Source organism: Bubalus bubalis, chromosome 10 (assembly GCF_019923935.1).
Source record: "Bubalus bubalis isolate 160015118507 breed Murrah chromosome 10, NDDB_SH_1, whole genome shotgun sequence".
NCBI classification, from domain to species: domain Eukaryota; kingdom Metazoa; phylum Chordata; class Mammalia; order Artiodactyla; family Bovidae; genus Bubalus; species Bubalus bubalis.
In genome coordinates, this window is record NC_059166.1 from 21,885,989 (window position 1) to 21,909,149 (window position 23,161).

The following is a 23,161-nucleotide window of genomic DNA, read 5'->3' on the forward strand; positions in this document are numbered from 1 at the left end:
CTTAGGAAACAAATTTTGGATACTCCAGCCATTCCTAGATCCTGTGATTTTTATAATACATGCCTGGTTTAGTAACACCTGCTATGCATGGTTTGTCTAGGAAGACATGGATTTTAGAAATAGAAATTATTTTCCTCTAGAAATATAAATGCTTCCTGAACCGAGAACAGAGATAAACTATCTTGATTCCTATCAATGCTTTAGCGTATCTCACTAACAAAAGGAATATATTGGTTGTCACACAAGATTACTTTCCATTTTAAAATTCTGAATTAATACTGATAATTGTCTTACTTTTGTCATTTTCTAGATTTCATAGGCTCACCACCTATGACATTAATTAAGCATCCAAAGAATACATTGCAGAAAGTTTACAGGTCAGCAGAAAAAAGGATTTTGTTGCTTAAAGCTTTAGAAATGTAGACTGATACACAGTTAGACCAATCTAGACAGCATATTAAAAAACAGAGACATTGCTTTGCCAACAAAGGTCCATCTAGTCAAGGCTGTGGCTTTTTCCAGTGGTCATGTATGCATGTGAGAGTTGGACTATAAAGAAAGCTGAGCACCAAAGAATTGATGCTTTTGAACTGTGGTGTTGGAGAAGACTCTTGAGAGTCCCTTGGACTGCAAGGAGATCCAACCAGTTCATCCTAAAGGAGATTAGTCCTGGGTATTCATTGGAAGGACTGATGGTGAAGCTAAAACTCTAATACTTTGGCAACCTGATGTGAAGAGCTGACTCGTTGGAAAAGACCCTGATGCTGGGAAAGATTGAGGGCAAAAGGAGAAGGGGACGACAGAGCATGAGATAGTTGGATGGCATCACCGACTCAATGGACATGGATTTGGGTGGGCTCCGGGAGTTGGTGATGGACAGGGAGGCCTGGCATGCTGTGGTTCGTGGGGTCACAAAGAGTCAGACACAACTGAGCGACTGAACTGAACTGAACACAGTTAGACAGGTTTCTTTAAGGATTTCTCAAAGCTTTTATGTTCATGTGCATTGTGAATCTCCAAAGTGCTTTAGAGCATGCATTGTTTCTCAAAATTATTTAGCCAGAGAATCCTTTTATTGGGGAAATACTGCTACATTCATTGCATTTTAGTGATCACTGTGATGTCTTCTTTGGACTACTAACATCACCAACAAGCACATTAAACATCACAGCGAAATTACTAGGATATGGTTCCACAGGAAGCTGTTAATTCCACACATTTTTTTCGTGAGATGTAGCCTTATATTTGGATACATAACTTGTGGGGATCTAGAATGCGCTACAAGTTCGTATGTGCTGTGCTGTGCTCAGTCGCTCTGTCGTGTCTGACTCTTTGCAACCCCATGGACTGTAGCCCACCAGGCTCCTCTGTCCATGGGGATTCTCCAGGACAGAATACTGAAATGGATTGCCATACCCTTCTCCAGGGAATCTTCCCAACCCAGGGATCGAACCCAGGTGTCCTGTATTGCTGGCAACAAGTTCTTCTAAGGGACTACTAATCCTCCTTCCAGCTTCCATTTCTATTATCAATATTATACCCTCTTTTTTATGTTTGGGCCAATCTACTAGATTAGGCAGGTAGAGATTTGTTCCCTAACTCTGTTTTTGGCAACTTAAACAATGCTTTGCCCATTGCAGGCACTTAGATACTTTGTTTCCAATTCTGTTATAGCCACTAAATTTCAAGTCAAGGAAGAATTCTGACTCATGCTTAATATCGTCTAATCAGAAAATTCCTCTTTGCTTTTAAAATCGTATTATTTCATCAATATTTTCAGAATATAGTATCCAGCATGCCTTTTGTTTTGCACTAAGCAACATCTTTTCATACTGTCCATGGGGTTCTCAAGGCAAGAATACTGAAGCAGTTTGCCATTCCCTTCTCCAGTGGACCACATTTTGTCAGAACTCTCCACCATGACCTGTCCATCTTGGGTGGCCCTACATGTCATGGCTCATAGTTTCCTTGAGTTAGACAAGGCTGTGGTCCTTGTGATTAGAACATGAACAATATGAAAAGGCAAAAAGATAGGACACTGAAAGATGAACTCACCTACCCAGGTTGGTAGGTGCCCAATATGCTACTGGAGATCAGTGGAGAAACAACTCCAGAAAAAATGAAGAGACAAAGCCAAAGCAAAAACAACACCCAGCTGTGGATGTGAATGGTGATGGAAGCAAGGTCTGATGCTGTAAAAAGCAATACTGCATAGGAACCTGGAACGTTAGGTCCATGAATCAAGGCAAATTGGAAGTGGTCAAACAGGAGATGGTAAGAGTAAGCATTGACATTTTAGGAATCAGTGAACTAAACTGGACCAGAATGGGTGAATTTAACTCAGATGACCATTATATTTACTACTGTGGGGAAGAATCCCTTAGACGAAAGGGAGTAGCCATCATAGTCAACAAAAGTCTGAAATGCAGTACTTGGATGCAATCTCAAAAACGACAGAATGATCTCTGTTCATTTCCAAGGCAAGTCATTCAATATCACGGTAATCCAAGTCTATGTGCCTACCAGTAACGCTGAAGAAGCTGAAGTTAAACAGTTCTATGAAGACCTACAAGACCTTTTAGAACTAACACCCAGAAAAGATGTCCTTTGCATTATAGGGGACTGGAATGCAAAAGTAGGAAGTCAAGAAACACCTGGAGTGACAGGCAAATTTGGCCTTGGAGTACAGAATGAAGCAGGGCAAAGGCTAAATAGAGTTTTGCCAAGAGAACACACTGGTCATAGCAAACACCCTCTTCCAGCAACATAAGAGAAGACTCTACGCATGGACATCAACAGATGGCCAAAACTGAAATCAGATTGATTATATTCTTTGCAGCCAAAGGTGGAGAAGCTCTATACAGTCAGCAAAAACAAGACCAGGAGCTGACTGTGGCTCAGATCATGAACTCTTTAGTGCCAAATTCAGACTTAAATGGAAGGAAGTAGGGGAAACCACTAGACCATTCAGGTATGACCTAAATCAAATCCCTTATGATTATACAGTGGAAGTGAGAAATAGATTTAAGGGCCTAGATCTGATACAGTGCCTGATGAACTATGGACAGAGGTTTGTGACATTGTACAGGAGACAGGGAGCAAGACTATCCCCAAGAAAAATAAATGCAAAAAAGCAAAATGGCTGTCTGGGGAGGCCTTACAAATAGCTATGAAAAGAAGGGAAGTGAAAAGCAAAGGGGATAAGGAAAGATATTCCCATTTGAATGCAGAGTTCCAAAGAATAGTAAGGAGAGATAAGAAAGCCTTCCTCAGCGACCAATGCAAAGAAATAGAGGAAAACAATAGAATAGCAAAGACTAGAGATCTCTTCAAGAAAATTAGAGATACCAAGGGAACATTTCATGCAAAGATGGGCTCAATAAAGGACAGAAATGGTAGGGACCTAGCAGAAGCAGAAGTTATTAGGAAGAGGTAGCAAGAATACACAGAAGAACTGTACAAAAAAGATCTTCATGACCCAGATAATCATGATGGTGTGATCACTCACCTAGGGCCAGACATCCTGGAATGTGAAGTCAAGTGGGCCTAAGGAAGCATCATGACAAACAAAGCTAGTGCAGGTGATGGAGTTCCAATTGAGCTATTTCAAATCCTGAAAGATGATGCTTTGGAAATGCTGCACTAATATGCCAGCAAATGTGGAAAACTCAGCAGTGGCCACAGGACTGGAAAAGGTCAGTTTTCATTCCAATCCCAAAGAAAGGCTATGCCAAAGAATGCTCAAACTACCACACAACTGCACTCATCTCACACACTAGTAAAGTAATGCTCAAAATTCTCCAAGCCAGGCTTCAGCAGTATGTGAACCATGAAATTCCAGATGTTCAAGCTGGTTTTAGAAAGGCAGAGGAACCAGAGATCAAATTGCCAACATCCACTGGATAATCAAAAAAGCAAGAGAGTTCCAGAAAAATATCTATTTCTGCTTTATTGACAATGCAAAGTCTTTGACTGTGTGGATCACAATAAATTCTGGAAAAAAGGTAGGAATACCAGACCACCTGACCTACCTCTTGAAAAATCTATAAGCAGGTCAGGAAGCAACAGTTAGAACTGGACATGGAACAACAGACTGGTCCCAAATAGGAAAAGGAGTACATCAAGGCTGTATATTGTCACCCTGCTTATTTAACTTCTATGCAGAGTACATCATGAGAAACGCTGGACTGGAAGAAGCACAAGCTGGAATCAAGATTGCCGGGAGAAATATCAATAACCTCAGATATGCAGATGACACCACCCTTATGGCTGAAAGTGAAGAGGAACTCAAAAGCCTCTTGATGAAAGTGAAAGAGGAGAATGAAAAAGTTGGCTTAAAACTCAACATTCAGAAAACGAAGATCATGGCATCCGGTCCCATTACTTCATGGGAAATAGACGGGGGAACAGTGGAAACAGTGTCAGACTTTATTTTGGGGGGCTCCAAAATCACTACAGATGGTGACTGCAGCCATGAAATTAAAAGACGCTTACTCCTTGGAAGGAAAGTTATGACCAACCTAGATAGCATATTCAAAAGCAGAGACATTACTTGGCCAACAAAGGTCCATCTAGTCAAGGCTATGGTTTTTCCAGTGGTCATGTATGGATGTGAGAGTTGGACTGTGAAGAAAGCTGAGCGCCAAAGAATTGATGCTTTTGAACTGTGGTGTTGGAGAAGACTTTTGAGAGTCCCTCAAGGAGATCCAACCAGTCCATCCCAAAGGAAATCAGTCCTGGGTGTTCATGGAAAGGACTGATGCTGAAGTTGAAAGTCCAGTACTTTGGCCACCTGATGCAAAGAGCTGACTCATTGGAAAAGACCCTGATGCTGGGAAAGATTGAGGGCAGGAGGAGAAGGGGACGACAGAGGATGAAATGGTTGGATGGTATCACCGACTCAGTGGGTATGAGTTTGAGTGAAATCCGGTAGTTGGTGATGGACAGGGATGCCTGGTGTGCTGTAGTCCATGGGGTTGCAAAGAGTTAGCCACGACTGAGTGACTGAACTGAACTGAAGCAGCCTTTTTTATTGGACATCATTATCAATATATAAATCTGCATAGTGGAGGTGGAAGTGGGTAGAAAACAGGATACCTCAGTTTGTTTGGGATGGGTTGAGCTTTTGAAACTGCCCTCAGGCTTATCCCAAGCAGCATACATAGCTGTCTTAGTTTGCTAAGGGGTAAACACGGCTCATATAAACAAGACTATTCTAGACTTTGATAGGCTTACTTGGGTCAGATTTAAGTTAGAATGACTTGATTCTTTCCAACAGTTTTATAATGTCATTTTTTTTAAAAAGAAAAATATGATTCGAAGTAAAAATTTAAAAATCAGTATTTTGATACTTATGAAAATGGTTCTTAAAAGATAATATCAGGAATTAATTGTAATTACATCCCATGGCAGCCTGGGAACTCTCTTCATTTAATTACAAATTCAACATTTGTGCTTTCTCGGTTGACAACAGGGCAAGACTGGGGGCATATTATCAATTAACTTTTCCTAATTACTCATGTACAAAATTCAAAACGGTACCAAAAATAAACTATCTGTAAAAGAATAGCTGAACCCAAGCATACACTGTAAATATTCCCAAAGTATGAAAACTATGTCACCGATTGGAATGCCTTCACAATGCAAGATTAGTGCCATGTTTGTAAGCTTAAACAAAATGCAAATAAATTGCGTATTTCTAAACAAATGCCTGCCAGGGCACAGTGTCACATGTACCTACTCATTTGTTCAATGTGAAGAACTTCCTATGCATTGTGTGTTTTTTCACCTAAAAATCAACAATTTAATTTGAACATACGTTTTGAGCAGTTGATAATAATATCCCTTTTATTCCATTTCTCATATAGATTTTTTTTCTTTTTTCTTTTTCTAATTTTAATGCCGGTCCTTTTGTATCACGTCTTCTGCTTCTCCTAGGATTTGGGGCAGAGGCTTGCTAAGTCTTCCTACTTGCTTTTCCCCTGAAATTGGGGCAGAGGGGCTAATCTTCTTGACCTTTGTTTTAGAAGAAAAGTGAAAGTTAAAGTCGCTCAGTCGTGTCTGACCCTTTGCTAACCCACGGACTATACAGTCCATGGAATTCTCCAGGCCAGGATACTAGAGTGGGTAGCCTTTTTCTTCTCCAGGGGATCTACTCAACCCAGGGATCGAACCCAGGTCTCCCACATTCCAGGAGGATTCTTTTTGTTTGTTTGTTGTTGTTTAGTCACTAAATATGTCCAACTCTTTTGCAACCCCATGCATTGTAGCCTTCCAGGCCTCTATGTCCATGGAATTTCCCAGGCAAGAATACTGGAGTGGGTTGCCATTTCTTTCTCCAGTGCAGGCAGATTCTTTACCAGCTGAGCCACAAGGGTTTTAGAAGAAGGCCTTGTGAAAAGCCTACTTCCTTCCCACTCCACTGAGGCAGCTGACATCAGTGTTTTAGCCCAAGTCCTCTGCTTTGCCCTCCTCTAAGTTTATAAGGTGAAATTTGATGGCCCTTCCCCAGCTTAGCTATACCCTTTGTTCTGTGGCTCTGCAGTTTCTCTCACAACAGAAGTGGATTCTATTCCTCATACTTAGCCTTGTAATTTGCTTTGACTAACAGAATTCAGTAGAAGTGATGATGCACCAGTTCTCAGCAAAGCCTGTCTACATTCCAACACTTCCGTCATTACACAGTAAGACACCCAGTTAATTAGCTTGCTAGTGGATGAAAGAACTCAGCCCACTATCCCCAGTCATCCCAGACTAGACATCCCACATCATTCAACAGCCAGTCAACTGCAGAAGTCCAGATGGAATCAGAACAGTCCTGTCCAGATCAGCCGACCCTCACATCCCATAAACTAAATAAAGGTTTTATGACTGCTGTGTCCCATTGTGGTGAGCAATAGCTAATGCCACAGGTAGTGAACATAATGTGACTGTGATTGGGCCCTGGCCTCCGTCAAAGGCTTGCTTTTGTTAATTAACCTCAAAAAACACAAGCTGATATTGTATGTCAATGAATTTTCAGGATACAACTTATAGTGTTAGGTGGTGTGGTATTAGTGGCTTCAGTTCTATTCAATTCTCAACTAGTGGATTAAGAAATGACCCTGAAAAAGTTGGTCAATTGAAACAGTGGAATGGTGGTGGTGCATAGGGTTGGGGGAATAACCAAAGGCAAACTATATTCTTAAAAAAAATTGTATATTATTGTTTGTTGTTTAGTCACTAAGTTGTGTCTGACTCCTTGTGACCCCATGGACTGTAGCCCACCAGGCTCTTCTATACATGGGGCACTCTTCTAAAAAAAAAAAAAAATATATATATATATATATACACACACACATATATATGTGTGTGTGTGCGTGTGTGCATGCATGCTAAGTCACTTCAGTGGTGTCCGACTCTTTGCCACCCAATGGGCTGCAGCCCACCAGGCTCCTCTTTCCATGGCATTTCCAAGGCATGGAAACTGGAGTGGGTTGCCATGCCCTCCTCCAGGGGATCTTCTACACCCAGGGATTGAACCCACGTCTCCTACATTGCAAGTGGATACTTCATCGCTGAGCCATTGGGGAAGCCTACATTTTCACTATCTACTCACCTCTATTTTCACTGACCTACTCAATAGGTTGCTGGAAATCAACAACTGGTTCTTTAGGAATGCTTAATGTGAATATTACTTTGAAGTAGACAGGATGCTTAAAATGTATGTTCATTAGAATGGGTCAATTTTCTTTAACAAACTATAAATAAGGGGATTTTTCTATTTCATAGCTTTTACTTTCAGAATCAAGCAACATGATTCTCAGCACTCGTTCCCATGGGGTAGCTTTGAAATGGATTAAACTTCTGCTACAGTGGTAAAATCCAGTGCATATAAAAAAAGCGCATTATTTAAGAGCTTGAAGCTGAAAGTGGATTTGAAAGAGTAAGTGACTAAATACCAATAGCATCTAAGATATTAAAACAAAAGCTAAATAGGTTTCACATATATATTTTTAACATCCAATATTATTTTTCCCTTCTATCTGTAAAGAAAATTGAGAATTATGTATATATATAAGAGAGAAGAGAGAAACACAGAGAAAGAGAAAGTGAGACAGTGAGAGTAAGAAAGAATGTATTAGGGCGTATGAGAGAAACTGCAGGAACACATGTAGATTATCAGGATATAGGCTGTCTTTCTATTTTATTTTCATAATCATACATTCAAAGTTCTAAGTCTATCAGTAAACACCACTGAAGAATATCAAAGTCACCTTGTGTTAAAATTACTTTTATTCAGGATGAAAAATACAACATGTAACCAGTTTAGATGATAGTCTATGATTAGTTCTTTACCACATATTTCAAAAGAACTACATATTTATTTCCCCTTGCTGTTACTGCAATATATTTCTTTATATTTACCGTTACTTAAAAGGTTACAATGTAGTGTTTTATGTAGCTTTTCCTTAATAGCAGATAGAGAACATGTTGCACACAATTACAGGCAGAAAAAAAATTAATACATAACTTTTCAAAGTAAGGACAAGGAAGACACCAAATCTACAACTTGTAGTTCAGAGTTCAGGGAATTTTTTTTCTTTAAATAGGTATTTTTACTGGGTATGATGTGATCTGATAGAAGCTCTAGATTTTTCAAACTGCAGCGGCATAAAGCTATTTCCAACACGATGGATGAAGATGGATCTGAGGTAGAAAGGTGGTCATGGCTTTCCTCTTATATAAAACAATTTTCTTCTTCTCAAAATATCTTTACTGCAAATAGACACCCTTGCCCCCCAACCCACCCAACCTATTCTAAAGAATAGGAATTTCTAACTTTAAGCCTCCTTCTGGCCAGATCCCAGTTAAAGAGAACTCAAAGTTAAAATGTCCTGATGTTTTAAAGCACGTATGCTTCAATCAAAACACATTATTTTTACTTTTTTTTTTTTTTTTGGTTTCTTTACATTTGGTAAATGACATGGCATGTTTAAACTGAACCAAATAAATGTTAAATCAGGAGCTGAACCAAATACCTAACTGAATGCACTCAAAGGTATAAGCCAGGATTCCACCATCTAAGCATTAATTAAGCAGTGATACAGGCTTTTGATAAACATCGTTCCCAAATGCATTGGTCAAATGAAGGGTAATATAACAAGCTATTCCTTCAAAAAGTAAAATGAGACATTCATTAAATTTGTGTCTGCTTTCAGAAGGAAAATAACCGGGGGTTTCAAGAATCATAGAGGGCTTGAATATATTAGAGACATAAACAACCATCAAAATTTCTTCAAAGGGAACTAAAGACAACCATGGATTTTGGTATCACAATTAGGTATAGGTCTGCTGTGTACTGAATGATGAAAATCAAGACCTGGGAACTAGGAAAAGTTGGACCAAGTCTTGTTTCTGTGTCAAAATGAAAATATGCTTAAATGGGCAACCTTTGGTAAAATAATCTTTGAGATTATTATAATTCTGTCATACAGATTGGGACATGAAATAAATAAAGAAATCAACACCAACTTATATAGAGCAGGGAGATAAAAGACAAGGGGAAAAAAATCCCAATAGAAATGCCTGTTAGGCCCACAGGATTTTTATTGCAGTTATCCAAGTGGTCACTAAAGAAATAAGTGTATGATGTGAAGTAAAGTTAAACAGTATACACAGAGCTGTAGCCTAATCCATAAACATATAATATTTGATTGACATATATGAAGTTATTAATTTGGCCAAATCATGGAAACAAATAAAATCTATTTGGTCATGTGGCTGATGAATTATAAATAACCAAAACATAATGGTAAAAGAGTCAAAGAAACAAATGAAGTTATTATACAAGGTTAATATGAAGGAATGTAAAAATGTAACATTGTCTTCTAATTCTGATGCATTTGTTCACGGTTATTAAAAAGAAGGTCTCATATTAGAAACCCCCCACCCACTTTCCCAATACTGTATACAGTATACAAATCAGTGACAAATGTATTTCCATTTCCAAATACCATTCTGTTCATTAATTTACAGTTGCATAGAAAGGGAAGAAGAAAACAATAATATATGATTATTATAAAAACAAAATATCCTTTCCTCTTTGGATAGTCAGTGTTTTACTCCTTCAGTAGAACACACAGTCAGCACTCAACAGCATAATTCAAAGAGCCATGGAGCTTCTGATTAAATGGGACTTGACACTGGCATTTGCTGAAAAGGGCAACACTGTAAATCAAGAAATGTTGGTTGGCTAGACGAATACTTCACATTGCCTGTGGGAAGAGAAAATAGCACTGTCGGAACAACATTTACAGAAGGCATTACAGGTAGCAGAGACCTGTCAACTCTTAAAAAAATAAAAGTGCTTCTTTCAGCATAGACAAGCCCTCTTTTGCTACATTCAATGGGGACACTTTACTCCCACCTGACTTTTGTTCCTGGAATGAAGTCCTTTGCTTTCATCCTAAAGTTTCATAGCCTGCTTTTCATCAACTCAGCTGATACAGAGGAAGTCTGGAAGACTTTTCTCTTGTTCAGGCTGGAAACCAAGTTAAAACTGAGCCGATTTGTCTTTTCTTTTTTTTTTTTCCTGAGAGGTACTAACGTTGACTGAATTAGGTTGGTGCAAGCACTCTGTGTTCCTCTGAGGGTCTGTGGGAGGTCTTCTGCAGAACTGGTACCCTGGACAACTCCAGGGTACCAGCTGGATCCCAGCTGGGATCCAGACAATAAGAACTCAAGACAAGAATCACAGCCCAAGGGTGTGCGATGGTGCCAGTTAAAGGCTCAGGGCTAAGGTACAGAGGCAAGGGAGGATAGAAATCCAGGTCACACTCAGAGGAGTGGCATCAACCTTTCGGAGGTCAAATGGCTGGGTCCATTATCATTAAAATCATGTCATCCAACTCTTCTCTAAATGCATCTTTCACTGGCTTGCTCTAATGCATATCTACATCTCCCTAAAGGCACAGCTTCCTCCATAGAAAGAAAGGACTTCTTTACATAGGACTGTTTTTCATCTCTCACACTCCTAAGATATGGGATAGGTTCATATTGTGATTTTCAGGGCCTTTTCTCTCTCTCCTTCCTTAAAGTACCCAGCTTTGAATCTCTTGTCATCAAACCATACCACTCACTATGCAGCTCTAAGCTCATGTCTCCTTACCTCTTGAAGAAAAAATGGCTGTCATTCATTGGTTTTAAATGTTCATGATTTTAATACATAGATGGTTTTTCCAAACCTGTGGCCTCTTAGCTCCTTGAGCTCCACTCCTCCCAGAATCTGTCCTTCACCCTTTCTCAGCCTTCCACTCAAAGTCTCAAATCTGGATGATTGCCAACACCTGCATCCCTTCCAATATTTCAATTTCAATCATCCCCCTTTCTGACAACCCACCCGTACCTTTCCAGCTTACTTCCACTAGGACCCAAACTTCACTCATCCTTTGGTACTACGGCCTACGGATTTTCTGTCTCCCACACCTATTGCATCCTCACTATTCTTCCTACCAGACTTGGGTGCAAGCATTATCATCACTCCTCTGCCTCTTCCCTTGAACTGTTGTACTCTCTTGGCCAAAGAACTACTTCAACCTAAATGCAATAAATTTCAAGTTAAATGCAATACTTGGCTTACTCTGGTGCCTGTGCCCATGAACTTGAATGTGGCTGAAGGGCAACACATAGTCCTGCAGACAGGTCTCAAGTTAAATTCACAGGCAAGCAAGCGGTGGCCTTTAATGCTACCCGGCAGTCACTCTGTTTCCACATGCTCTCCCCAGCTCCAAGCAGCTACTGCACATCTTCCAGTCTCTCCTCATACCTCCAAGGCCTCCTCCCCAGCCTCACTCTCTGCTGAAGCCCCTGCTTCTCATTCACTAAGACAACAGAACAATCACAAGACTTGTGCTCTCTGGGATGAGGTTCTTCCTTCTCACAGGCTGTCACACCACAGCCACTGATCTACTTCATATTCCCTTGTGTTCCCTCCAGTTACTAAAGATGAACCATTGGTGCTTCTCCTTAATATCTCAGCCTCTTGGGCCATTAAGAGTAGCACAATCAGAGGGTTCACAGTTTCAAAAAGATTCATAAACAAGTGCATGAGGAAAAATGTTCTCCAAAGATTTACTGTGGTCTTGGGACACAATATTTCTAAGACTACCTGATAAGGAAAATACTGAAAAACACATGGGCTGTATCTGCCAACAGTTCTCAGCAAATCCTTAAATGAAAAATCAAAATCTTCTCCCCTCAGAGTAACAAAAGCAGCTTTGTGTACTGCCCCAGGCATGGCTGTTAAGTCCATGTTCTGTGGTAGCTATCTGAAGTACATGTTTGGGAGAATCCTGTCAGCTAAACCTATCTGGGGTAATTTTACATAGTACATAGAACTATGAAAGGCTTGAGTCGACTGAGTGACTTTCACTTTGGGCTTCCCTGGTAGCTCAACTGGTAAAGAATCCACGTGCAATGTGAAGACCCTGGTTTGCTTCCTGGGTTGGGAAGATCCCCTGGAGAAGGGAACAGCTACCCACTCCAGTATCCTGGCCTGGAAAACTCCATGGACTGTATAGTTCATGGGGTCACAAAGAGTTGGACACGACTGAGCGATTTTCACTAAAAAGCTGTTAGAACACAAAAGATCTGGCAATTGGGGCATCCAGAAAAACTGGCGTGGGACGGGTCCCCCTCCTCAGACTGACAAACTGCTGTACCAAATCAACTAACATGTCAAGCAAGTTTCCTTATTTACATGGGGAATAAATCAACAGTGCTGTGCTGTGCTTGGTCACTTGTCATGTTTGACTCTTTGTGACCCCATGGACTGTAGCCTGCCAGGCTCCTCTGTCCATGGGATTCTCCAGGCAAGAATACTGGAGTGGGTTGCTGTACCCTCCTCTAGGGGATCTCCCCAACCCAGGAATCGAATTCATATCTCCAGCATCTGCATGGCAGGCAGGTTCTTGATCCACTGAGCCACCTGGGAAGCCCACTAAGACCCCCTAAACCTTGTTTCCATTAGCTCATGGTATCAGAATGTGGAGAAGCAAACCTACAGGTCTGTCTCCTGACTACCTTCATGAGGCATGTCACTGGTCTGTTATCAACTGCACACAGGCCTCCTGAATGCGTGGTTTCTCCAGCCTTGCAGAGCTCTTAAACTGCGGCTGTATGCAACATACGCAGTGAGCAAGGGCACCAGTATAAAGACAAACACTGACTGAACAGTGTCAGAACAGCATTTCACGCCCTCTCATCAAGCACAGGATATGAAGTAAGTGAAGAGCAAAACAGGGAGAAATCATGTCCTAGGGCAGGGCTGGTAGGCACTGCGAGTGGGCTGTGCAGGAGGGTCCTGTCCACTAGCAGGAAGCCAAGGGATAAACTCCATACCATGGTTCTACCAAGAAATGAGAAGAAAGGGGTCTCACAGGAAAACATTCTGTCCCTAAATAAAAACAGAGCTTGGTTCATGGACTCTGAATGCACATTTATAGCATAAAAGAATTTCAATTTTCTGTTTTCATAAGGTGAAAATATAGCAAAAATCAAAAATCAACAGTAGGTCATCGCTTAAACATTTTATTTTTAAATAAAGAAAGGAAAAAAAAAAATAAAAAAGCAAACCTGCCATCCTGTAAAGCATGTGGGATCTTAGTTTCCTGAACAGGGATCGAACCCTGACTCTACCTTGGAAGCACAGTCTTAACCACTGGATCACCAGGGAAGTTCCACTAATTGCTTACTCCAAGTTATAATCTGTAACATCTAAACCAGTCAACCCATGAACTCTTACCTGTGGCCTGCTGGGGAGATTTGCTGAAAGAGAAAACAAAAATAGTCAACTGCAGGCATTTCTGTGGTTCTCCCTTTCATGCATGCAAAAGTGTAAACTGCACCATTCCCAGCTGTTAAATGGATATTAATAAGAAAATAAGAAAGAGCTTTGGGGAAGTTTTTTTTTTTTTTTTTTTGGCCAGATGCTTCAACAGGGCTAGTTTCCCTACTTAGCTTTTCTTATCTCATGTGCTTTAAGAAATAAAAATTCCACCAAAATATGCAAAAGATACGCCAGCTCTCTCAAATCAGTACATGCTAAAGCATTCAGTGAATAATTAGTTTTGCAAAAAAATCTCAAAATTTCCCACTGAAATCATGCCATATATTTGGTTTATGCATTAGAACAGAGAAAATTCTGTATATTTTCCTGAATAGTACAAATTCTGACCAAGAAGTCATTCAGGAAATGCCAGGGCCAGAGTCTTTAGTTTCTGCCACCCTTACCCCAAAGACCAGGAAGATGGTGGCAGTAGCCTAGCCCTCAGCACTCAGAAGTCTTGTAGGAACTTGGGTTAATCCTGTGCCTTCCATGGGCTAAGTTAAGAGCATGAGATAAGTTAGAATATGGTGTCTAATTTGCCTTTGCATCTGAGCAGCTCAGCTCCTCCTTGGTGGCAGAGGGCATGTGCAGTGGAGCTGATCCAGTACGACCTGAAAGGGCGGCCACTAGCACAGCTCTTCTTTAAGGCCTCTGAGGTTTCATCTCTCCCTTTCACAGCGACATCTCACAATTTCTGAACTGGTACTCAGCCCTGGGAGAGAGAGGCGCTCCACTGCTTATGATGGTAGCATCTGTTCTGGGTCATTAAAGATCATCCCTAATCAAACAGCATGTGACTACTTTCATCATTTTATTTTTTTGTTTCCCCCTTTTTGAAGGGAAACAAACAAACAAACAAAAATCCTGTCACCACACAGTAGGTGCTTCATGAGAAAAAGATAGAGCAAGAAGCCGAAGCTTCTTAAGATGCCCTGGAGGGAAAGTGTGCACCCCAGTAATATTGGGGGGAATAATCAAGTTCTACCAATTGTGTAAGTTATATCAGGGAAACAAGAGTGGACTTTCTTACACAGGGGAATTACACTTGCACAGAACTATACCCTCTTGAGGGAAAGCTTAGTTGCATGAGCATGAAGTATACCATAGGCAGAGTTAAGCTTCTCTTCTCAGTAACAAACAGCCGAATCCAAACAGAAATCAAATCTGTTTTGCTGCAAATCAACATTTTAACCCTGTAGCCTCTTATTAAATAAAGGCTACAAGTACCCTCTTGAACAAATCATAAAATACATATTTTAAAGAAATCAGGAAATCATTGTATTTTAGTAGGTCTTGAAGTTTTGATGAATGTCAATCAAGCTCAATAAATATAGGCAATTCACAGTAAGAATATGCCTGTAGATTAAAAAAAAATAATTTAAAAAGCATTTGTTAGTCTATTAGTGAAAATAATATTCAGCTTACTACTAGCATCCTGTATATGTGGATGACATAAAAGAAAAAAACAACAAAATGATGTTACACTGAAAAAATTAGTTACAGCAGTCAGTGGAAATTTTAGTATATCAGTTAATAGGCAACACGATTACATTCCCTTCATTAACTCCTTGTCAGGAAGAGATGGAAATGCTTGCATCTCTGTTCTGAAACTCAACATACATAATTAAAAGAAAACTTTAAAAGGCCATGATTCAAGGATGCTATCAGGACCAACTGGGACATTAATCCAATATAGAGGAATTCTAAAGTGTTATGTGCAACAATCTACAGACACAGCAAGAAAAAAAAGTCATGTTTAAGTAGACAATTCATACAATTAGGATTTAAGAATACAGTTTCATTTAATTCCAAGACTGCCAGGAGTGGAAATTCACTTGTGACCATGCTAATTTTTAATTCACAAAGGATCAAAAGTCAAGATTAACATGCAGATCAATTCACTGTATGCTGGTGACCAGCAATTTTAAAGTTCTCATTAGTTACAGGGGATTGGCTTGGCATTGGGAGGATGCCAATCCGATTTGCTTTCAAAACCTCTCCAAAGATGGTCAGTAAGCTTTGGGAGTTGGTGATGGTCAGGGAAGCCTGGCATGCTGCAGTCCATGGGGTCGCAAAGAGTCAGACATGACTGAGCGACTGAACTGAACTGAAGCTTTGGGAATGCAAAGGCTTATTAAAGTATTTGCTAGCTTGTACAGCTTAAAAGGGGCAACAAAGCAAAGGAATCCGACAGAACCTTCTAAGTACTATCTAGTACTATCAATTAAACCTTCCTTCCCAATAGGAAAATTTAATCATTCATTCATTCACTCATTCAATCCAGAAATATATTGGGCACCAAATCTGCGGCAGGTGCTCATTTCTATTTTACATCCATTAAAAAAAAAAAGTTCAATCAATCCAGGCAGAATTTAAAAGTATATGTAAATTTCATAAATAAATCAATTTATGTTTTTATTTTTATGAAAAGCTATCCCTATATTGGGAGATTTTTATATTATCAAAGTATAAAGACTCTTTACTGTCATTTAAAGTGGTATTTTCTGAGGAGAGGATGGAAAGGGGTGTAATGACAGGCTGTTTTATATACTACATATATATGATGAATAATATATAATAGTGCCGTGCTGAGCTAAGTCACTTGAGTTGTGTCCAACTCTTTGCAACCCCATGGACTACAGCCTGCCAGACTCCTCTTTTCATGGGATTCTCCAGGCAAGAATCCTGGAGTGGGCTGCCATTTCTTATTCCAGGGAATCTTCCCAATCCAGGAATTGAACCCACGTCTATTATGTCCCCTGCATTGGCACGTGCGTGGGTTCTTCACCACTAGCACCACCTGATATGTAGCACTAAAATCTTAGTGTAATGGCTGACTAGAGTTAATCACCCTAAAATTATAAATATAAATTTTTAATAATATATTCTGATTTCTTTAAAATATTATTTAAAATATAATTGTAGCATTAAGTAGTGTATGTACAGTAAGCTGTTTGTTTGAAACAACAGAAATGTTTTTGCTGACAGCTCAGTAGAAACTGCAAGACGCCAAGGTGCTGAAGACAAAATGTTTGGGGGAAAAAAATCAATAAATAACAATCATACAGTTTCCTCTGGGATTTTTATTTGGTTCTTTTCTGGCTCTTGGTTGTTCATATGGAAAATTCACAGGGTCATAATCTGCCATGCTTTAAATTGTTTGGCCTTTCTTACAGTGACTATTTTATTCCTCAAGAAAAGAACCCATGAACCAAAAAAAAAGAAAAAAAAAAAAAAAAACAAACAAAACCCACACCAAAACAAAAGATGGGGGGTGGGGTGTGAAATTGAAAATAATCCCTTTTTACATCTGAACTTGATGACATCAGAAGACAATATCTGAAGAAAAGAGAAGGAATGACTTAGAAAAAGCTATTTTCAGACTTTGTCTGGCATACCACAAAAAACACTCTTTTGGAGAAATACACCTTTCTTACTATGGCCTGCACTGAAGAGGATAATTTCTCCTTAAAGACAGGCTTGTTTGATGTGCCCCAGGCTGCCGATCACAGGGCAGATCAAAGGATCTCAAAGAGCAGGGTGGCACTGGCCCTCCACCCTGGGATGTGATGGCATCCAGGTTGGGCTTTGTTTGCCTTGCTGACATATGGAAAGCTTGATTTATCTTCAAATAATGTTCAGTCTTGCTTCCAATATTGCTGTTATCTCACCAAAGAAGACAAAGGGCCTCACACAGGAAAAAAGAAATGGAAGGAAAAAGCATAGCAGCAGCATTATGATCTTTCATACTCACGGCAACAGGATGGAAACGTACTGTTGATCTGCTCCATGACCTCTGTGAGGTCCGTGCTGGTGTCATGAGGGGCTGCCAGCGGCTCCTCTGCCGCCGTGCCTGCAGATACAAAGCACAACAGACGCTCTCAGATTAACGTCCGGTCTTCCACTAAAACCCAACTGCAGGGGACAAATGCCAGTACTGGCCTCTAAACATCAGTGTGAAAATAGTCTCCTTGCAAAGAATAATTTTAGGGGAAAATTCCAAAATCATTTTTGCATTAATTTCTGGTAACAAAATTCTACATAATTAAAATGTATTAGATGTTTCTATAGAAAGAATTCAAGTGCCAGGGGAAAATTCACAAGTGAAAAATAAGTAATGGGGTCATATTATTTCTTAGTTAGAATTCCACTATTTTGGACAGCTATTTTAAAGATAACTCTATTTTTGGCTGTGCTGGGTCTTCGTTACTGCATGTGGGCTTTTCTCTAGTTGCGGAGCATAGGCACCAGGGCGTTGCAAATTTCAGTAGTTGCAGCTCCCAGGCTCCAGAACACAGGTTCAATAGTTGTGGTGCAAGGGCTGATTAGTTTCTCTGTGGCATATGGGATCTTCCCAGGCCAGGGATTGAACCTGTGTCTCCTGCATTGACAGGAGGATTATTTACCACTGAGCCACCAGGGAAGCCCATCAAGTATATTTTCATATGAGAAATATATTCCATCAATTTTTTCCTTCCTTCTTTATGGAGACTTCAGCATAGGCTAGCTTACACTGCTACAAAGTTAGAAGTATTTTATAAGATACTTTCTATTTTGATGTTTATTTAGTCTACATAAATAGCAAAATAATTCTCTTATTTAACAATTTAAAATAATTTCACTATTTTAGGTTTTCCTCTGATACATGCAGCAAAAGGATTCCCATTAACAAATTATTTTGGTTAAAGTATAGGGTTCTCAGTAGGATTTTAGAACTTAATTTCATCAATAACAAAATGTCATTCCAGAATTCCTGGTTGACAGAGCCCATCCTCGCAGCAGTGACAGGTCCCCATTGTGACCAAGGACAGGCTAGGTCGGACTTCAGCCTCAGATGGGGGTGGGTGAGGCAGAAATGTCTCGGGGAACTAGGATGGAGAAAGCAGAATACTGAGTCCCCAGCCCTGGGCAGAGAAAACTATATTTGGTGTGATATTCTTTAGTCGTTTATTCTGAATGTGTACAACTATGAAATTTCAGAGACAGAAGTTTATTGGAAAAAAAAAATCATTCCTAAGGCAAAGAACAAAATAAACTGTTGCTCATCCCAAAAGGAAAGAGCTCTTTTTCCTCTCTCATCAAAATTCGATTCACTACTACACCTTAGACAAACAAGTGCATTATAGTTTATTATTCTAAAATGCTTGCTTTTTTCAGTATTGTTAAAATGGCTTTGTACTCAGCTGAGATGAAAGAGAATACAAATTCCCTTATGCTTAAGGCACGCATGTGCAAGAATGTTATTTAAAATGAAAAGTGCACAAATGGCAAAGCCTGGGGTAGACCAGGGCAGAGAGTAGCCGAGTCTTGCGGACACAGACCTGCCTGGTGGAACTGTGGGCCTGGGTCTGGATCCAGCGAGTAGTTCAGTGCCGACTGCTGAGGGGAAGCCCAAGGGGAGACGCCATTGATTTGCGAATCAGATTCAGGCTGAAATCACATTCAGAGGTTAGAATTGAAGAGATTCAAAAAGTGATTAAAGAAAACATTTCTGTTTCTAACTTCCCTTCCCCAACTATGGATAATTAAATCACATAACATCCTTCACCCTCAGTCATTTTCAAATACACTTTAACATCAGTTGGTGGACTCACTAGTATTCAGCTGAGGACCAAATGGCCCTTCCCTTTGGATCTGAGAACTTTGAAGAATTCACTTGGTTATATGGCAGGATTTACCTATCAATGTCAGGGTCATTCCCTCAATTGTTCTACTACTTTTATACCAACCAAGCAATTTTGGAAAGATGTTTCATTCATCTTTAAAATTAACACTGCTTCTCATCCAGTAAATTTATCTAATTTAAAAATTATGCTAATTTTTAATTTAAATTAATATTTAAGGGCAATATTGGAAAGTGCTAAAGGGTATGATTTTGGTTTTTTTGTCTTTTTATTGAAGTTGCTTTACAATGTTGTGTTAGCTTCTCCTATACAGCAAAGTGAGTCAGTTATACATGTATACATATATCCACTCTTTTTAGATTCCCATATAGGTCATTACAGAGTACTGAATAAAGTTTCCTGTGCTTGAAGAGCATGATTTTGGATTCAGCTGCTTGGTACAGACTTGGTCACTCAGAGCTGCCTAATTCTGAGGCATATCTGTTTTTTATTTATAAAAACCTAGATTTTTTTAAATTTAAAAATTAGGGTTGGTGATAAGAGATGAGGGTTTTGTGAAGGAGGTGATCAGTTAGTATTTCTGTAGAGATTAGAAAGGAATCTGACACACTAATAAATACTTCACAAAGGCAGGAAGTTTGAAATGGTGATGGATACATTGACAGGTACATAGTCAGATTAGAAAAGCGTGATTCATTGTAAAGGCAGTGCAGAAGTTCCATTGATTTTGATGCTGTTTGTTTCCATTAAATCTATATTAGCTGAAGTCTGGCAGTTTTGCTAGTTTTTACTATCAGAGTTGAATTTTCCATCAACTTTTGGCATTCATGCTAGGTCATTAAGAAGAGATAAGAGCCTTATAGTCTAGAATATACAGAGCTATTTAGATATCCGATATCTTGTAAAGCATTACTGTGCAATTCTGAAGGCTCATGAGCCATTAGGCAGCTCAGTCTAATGGGAGGAAGAGAGTGGGGGGAGGCAGGGGGTGAGCAGGAGAGCCTTGGCTCTCTTCAGAGCATCACCAGGCTACAGCAAACAAAATTTTCAAGCACAGCTGCCTTCCACAGCAATTCTACCTGTGCACTAAGTCCTTAATACTCACACTTCATATTCTAAATAAGAGAGTTTGAGGAAAAAGTCATCCTTTGTCCAGGCACCATTCAGAAACATCATACTTACAATATTGACAATATAGTTTTGCCGCTGTATGGGAGTGACATCAAGGTAAGAACCTAATATTCAAAGGACTAAGAGAAAGCTTGCCAGGCCTTGGGGAAAGTCTAAATAATGCACAGTTTCTAAGCAAACCTTCTCCCAAACAGTCTCACGCAAAGTCTGAAACAGTGACAGACATTCAGAAAGTATAAGGGGTGTTCTGTGGCCCGCTGTATAGGTAATGCAAAAATTACACTGTTTTGAATGATTCTGACAAGTTAAAAGATACTGCTAAGCAACTGTGAAAAGATGGTTTTCTAAAATTTGAGAAAATCACTGGAGAGAAAGTTGTTTCTGCCTTTGATTCATACATCATTTCTGGAGAAAAGCATTCCTATTCACTGTCTAGGGGCCCCTCACACTGCATGGGCCAGAGAAGAAAGCAAAAGAGAGCATGGATGTGGATGTCAGGGATTTTTCAGGAGAGGAAAGTTCCAGGCCCATCGTCTGGGATTCTTCACAATAAACACCTGCTGCAAAGATATCTTCACTACTAGCTCTGTGACATGATCCCCACTCTTCAGCTGCTAGATGTAACCAGTTACTTAATTTTCCAAAGTGTGTATGTCTCTATAGATGATATTATCTTGTTATATATCATACTATCTTGTTATGGTCCCTAACAAGATTGCAGAAACTATATCTGATGCTTCTTTTATATCCCAAAGAACAGTGTGTTTCAAAATTGCAGGTTATTATCCACTCATGAGTTATAAAATTGGGCCTGACCAACACTAAGAAAGAAAGAAGAAAAATGAAAGGGAAGAGGGGAAGGAAGGGAAAGGAAGGAAGAAGGGAGGAGGAGGGGGAAGAAAAATTGAAATAGGCAGTATTTTTTAATAACAGCAATTAGTATTTTGTATTCATCACACTTGTATGCATTCATCATAATGCAAATTATATTGTTATTGTCAAGAAAGTTTGCAAACAACTGCCATAAAACATGGTGCTATGTGAGGAAATAATAGCTGAAAATTAATAAGCATCTGTTACTTAATTTCTTGAAAATAGTTTATGGGAAGGAGGTTTTTAGCATGAAGAGTTCAGGTCACTTCCTTTCCCTTAATATCCACAGATGTTTCCCAAATGTAATTTATGCAGATGTATGTGACAGGATCTTTTCCCTTAACCTATTCAGAGCTGAGACAGATTTCAGTGTTAAAGAAGAATGAGCAATTCCATCTCAAGCTGGGAAACGCATTTTTTTTTTGGTGCCAGTGAGGATTGAATGCTTATGTTTGTAGAGGGATTTCTAAGCCGGTTGAAATCAACTATGGAGAGGAGAAACGAGAAGTGAATCTTCCTACTGACTCTGGGACTGAGCCCCATGGGACATGGGACCAGGGCAGATGGCGTGGGCACAGGGGATGCCAGGTTCCGCACACTCTACCTGCTCTAGCAGCTGCCGAAGTCGGTGGAGCTGAGACTCCAGCTGCTTGTTGTGATCTTCTAAAATCTGCATCCTAGCCTCCAGCCGACCTTTGTGCTGCCTGAGGAGTTTCGCCTCTGCTATAAGTTCTGAATCCTCAGACGTGTGATGAGGGGACACAACAGAGTCTGGAGGGGAGCCGACAGGGAGGCCCCTTCTCAAGTGCTGCTCTTTCAGCTGCTCGTATTCCACCTGCAGATTTCTAGTGGGGAAGCAAAAACTGGAATTAGTATTGGACGTATCGCCTTCTTTCCAAAATTGCCAATGAGCTCCAAATGTAGCCCAGGCTACTTATTTCCTCATAGGTAAAAACATTTATCAATGAGACAAGCAAGCATGAATAAAACTGTAGCTTTAAATAAATAGATGTTCTGATAGACAGCACCCCTGAACCCTGAAATGTAGCTGTAATCTGCACCCAGCTGCCCAGTGTGTTAATGACCTCTGAAACTTTGCCTCCACCGTATTTCCTGGACAATAGTCCTGAAAAAAGAATGGGTAAGGCCATGTGGAAGTGCATATGAAAGGATTTCCCATGAGAAGTCTTCCCAGGGTGAAAGACTTCTTGATTTCTCCGAAGTCTAGCACACCTTTGTTCTTCCTCCAGGTCGGCAATGATCCGCTCCAGTTCTCCACGTTCTTCCCTTTCTACCGACTTCAAGATCTGCGCTGGACTCTGGGGCTGGCTCACCGGGGACTCCCCTCCGAGCGTCTGGCAGTACTGCTGGATGAGAGCATGCTCGTCCTCCCTGAGGTGGCAAAGCAGACACACACAAAGGCTCACATTTGGAGGTGGATGTCGCTGGACATAGAGGAAGTGAAACAATGACGGTCAGGCTGGCTGCTGAGGCTCTACTGCCTTAAAACTCAACGTCCCTATGATCTTCCTTTAAAACTCTGGGAAGATATTTTACCTGATAGTGTATGTACACTACACACACACACACACACACACACACACACCCCAACATTTCATGCTTGGCCTTGGTCTAGCATGTATATCTCACAAAACTTAGAAGAGAT

General features: G+C 40.1%; 1 protein-coding gene across 13 annotated transcripts in view; it reads right to left on the bottom strand.

The window, feature by feature from the left end:
- Positions 1-8,256: 8,256 nt before the first annotated feature.
- The window catches only part of UTRN (utrophin), a 561,026-nt gene continuing 546,121 nt past the window's right edge, over positions 8,257-23,161 (bottom strand). For 12 of the 13 annotated variants that reach the window (XM_025295004.3, XM_045161922.1, XM_044924139.2 and 9 more), the window contains 6 exons: positions 22,729-22,887; positions 22,100-22,340; positions 19,189-19,297; positions 17,622-17,720; positions 13,784-13,806; positions 8,257-10,256 (listed from right to left, as the gene is read on the bottom strand). In XM_025295004.3, coding sequence (XP_025150789.3) covers positions 10,248-10,256; positions 13,784-13,806; positions 17,622-17,720; positions 19,189-19,297; positions 22,100-22,340; positions 22,729-22,887 — 640 coding nt within the window. In that variant the 3' untranslated portion in view covers positions 8,257-10,247. The remainder of the gene's footprint in view (positions 10,257-13,783; positions 13,807-17,621; positions 17,721-19,188; positions 19,298-22,099; positions 22,341-22,728; positions 22,888-23,161) is intronic. The other variant, XM_045161920.1, reaches the window with a different exon arrangement.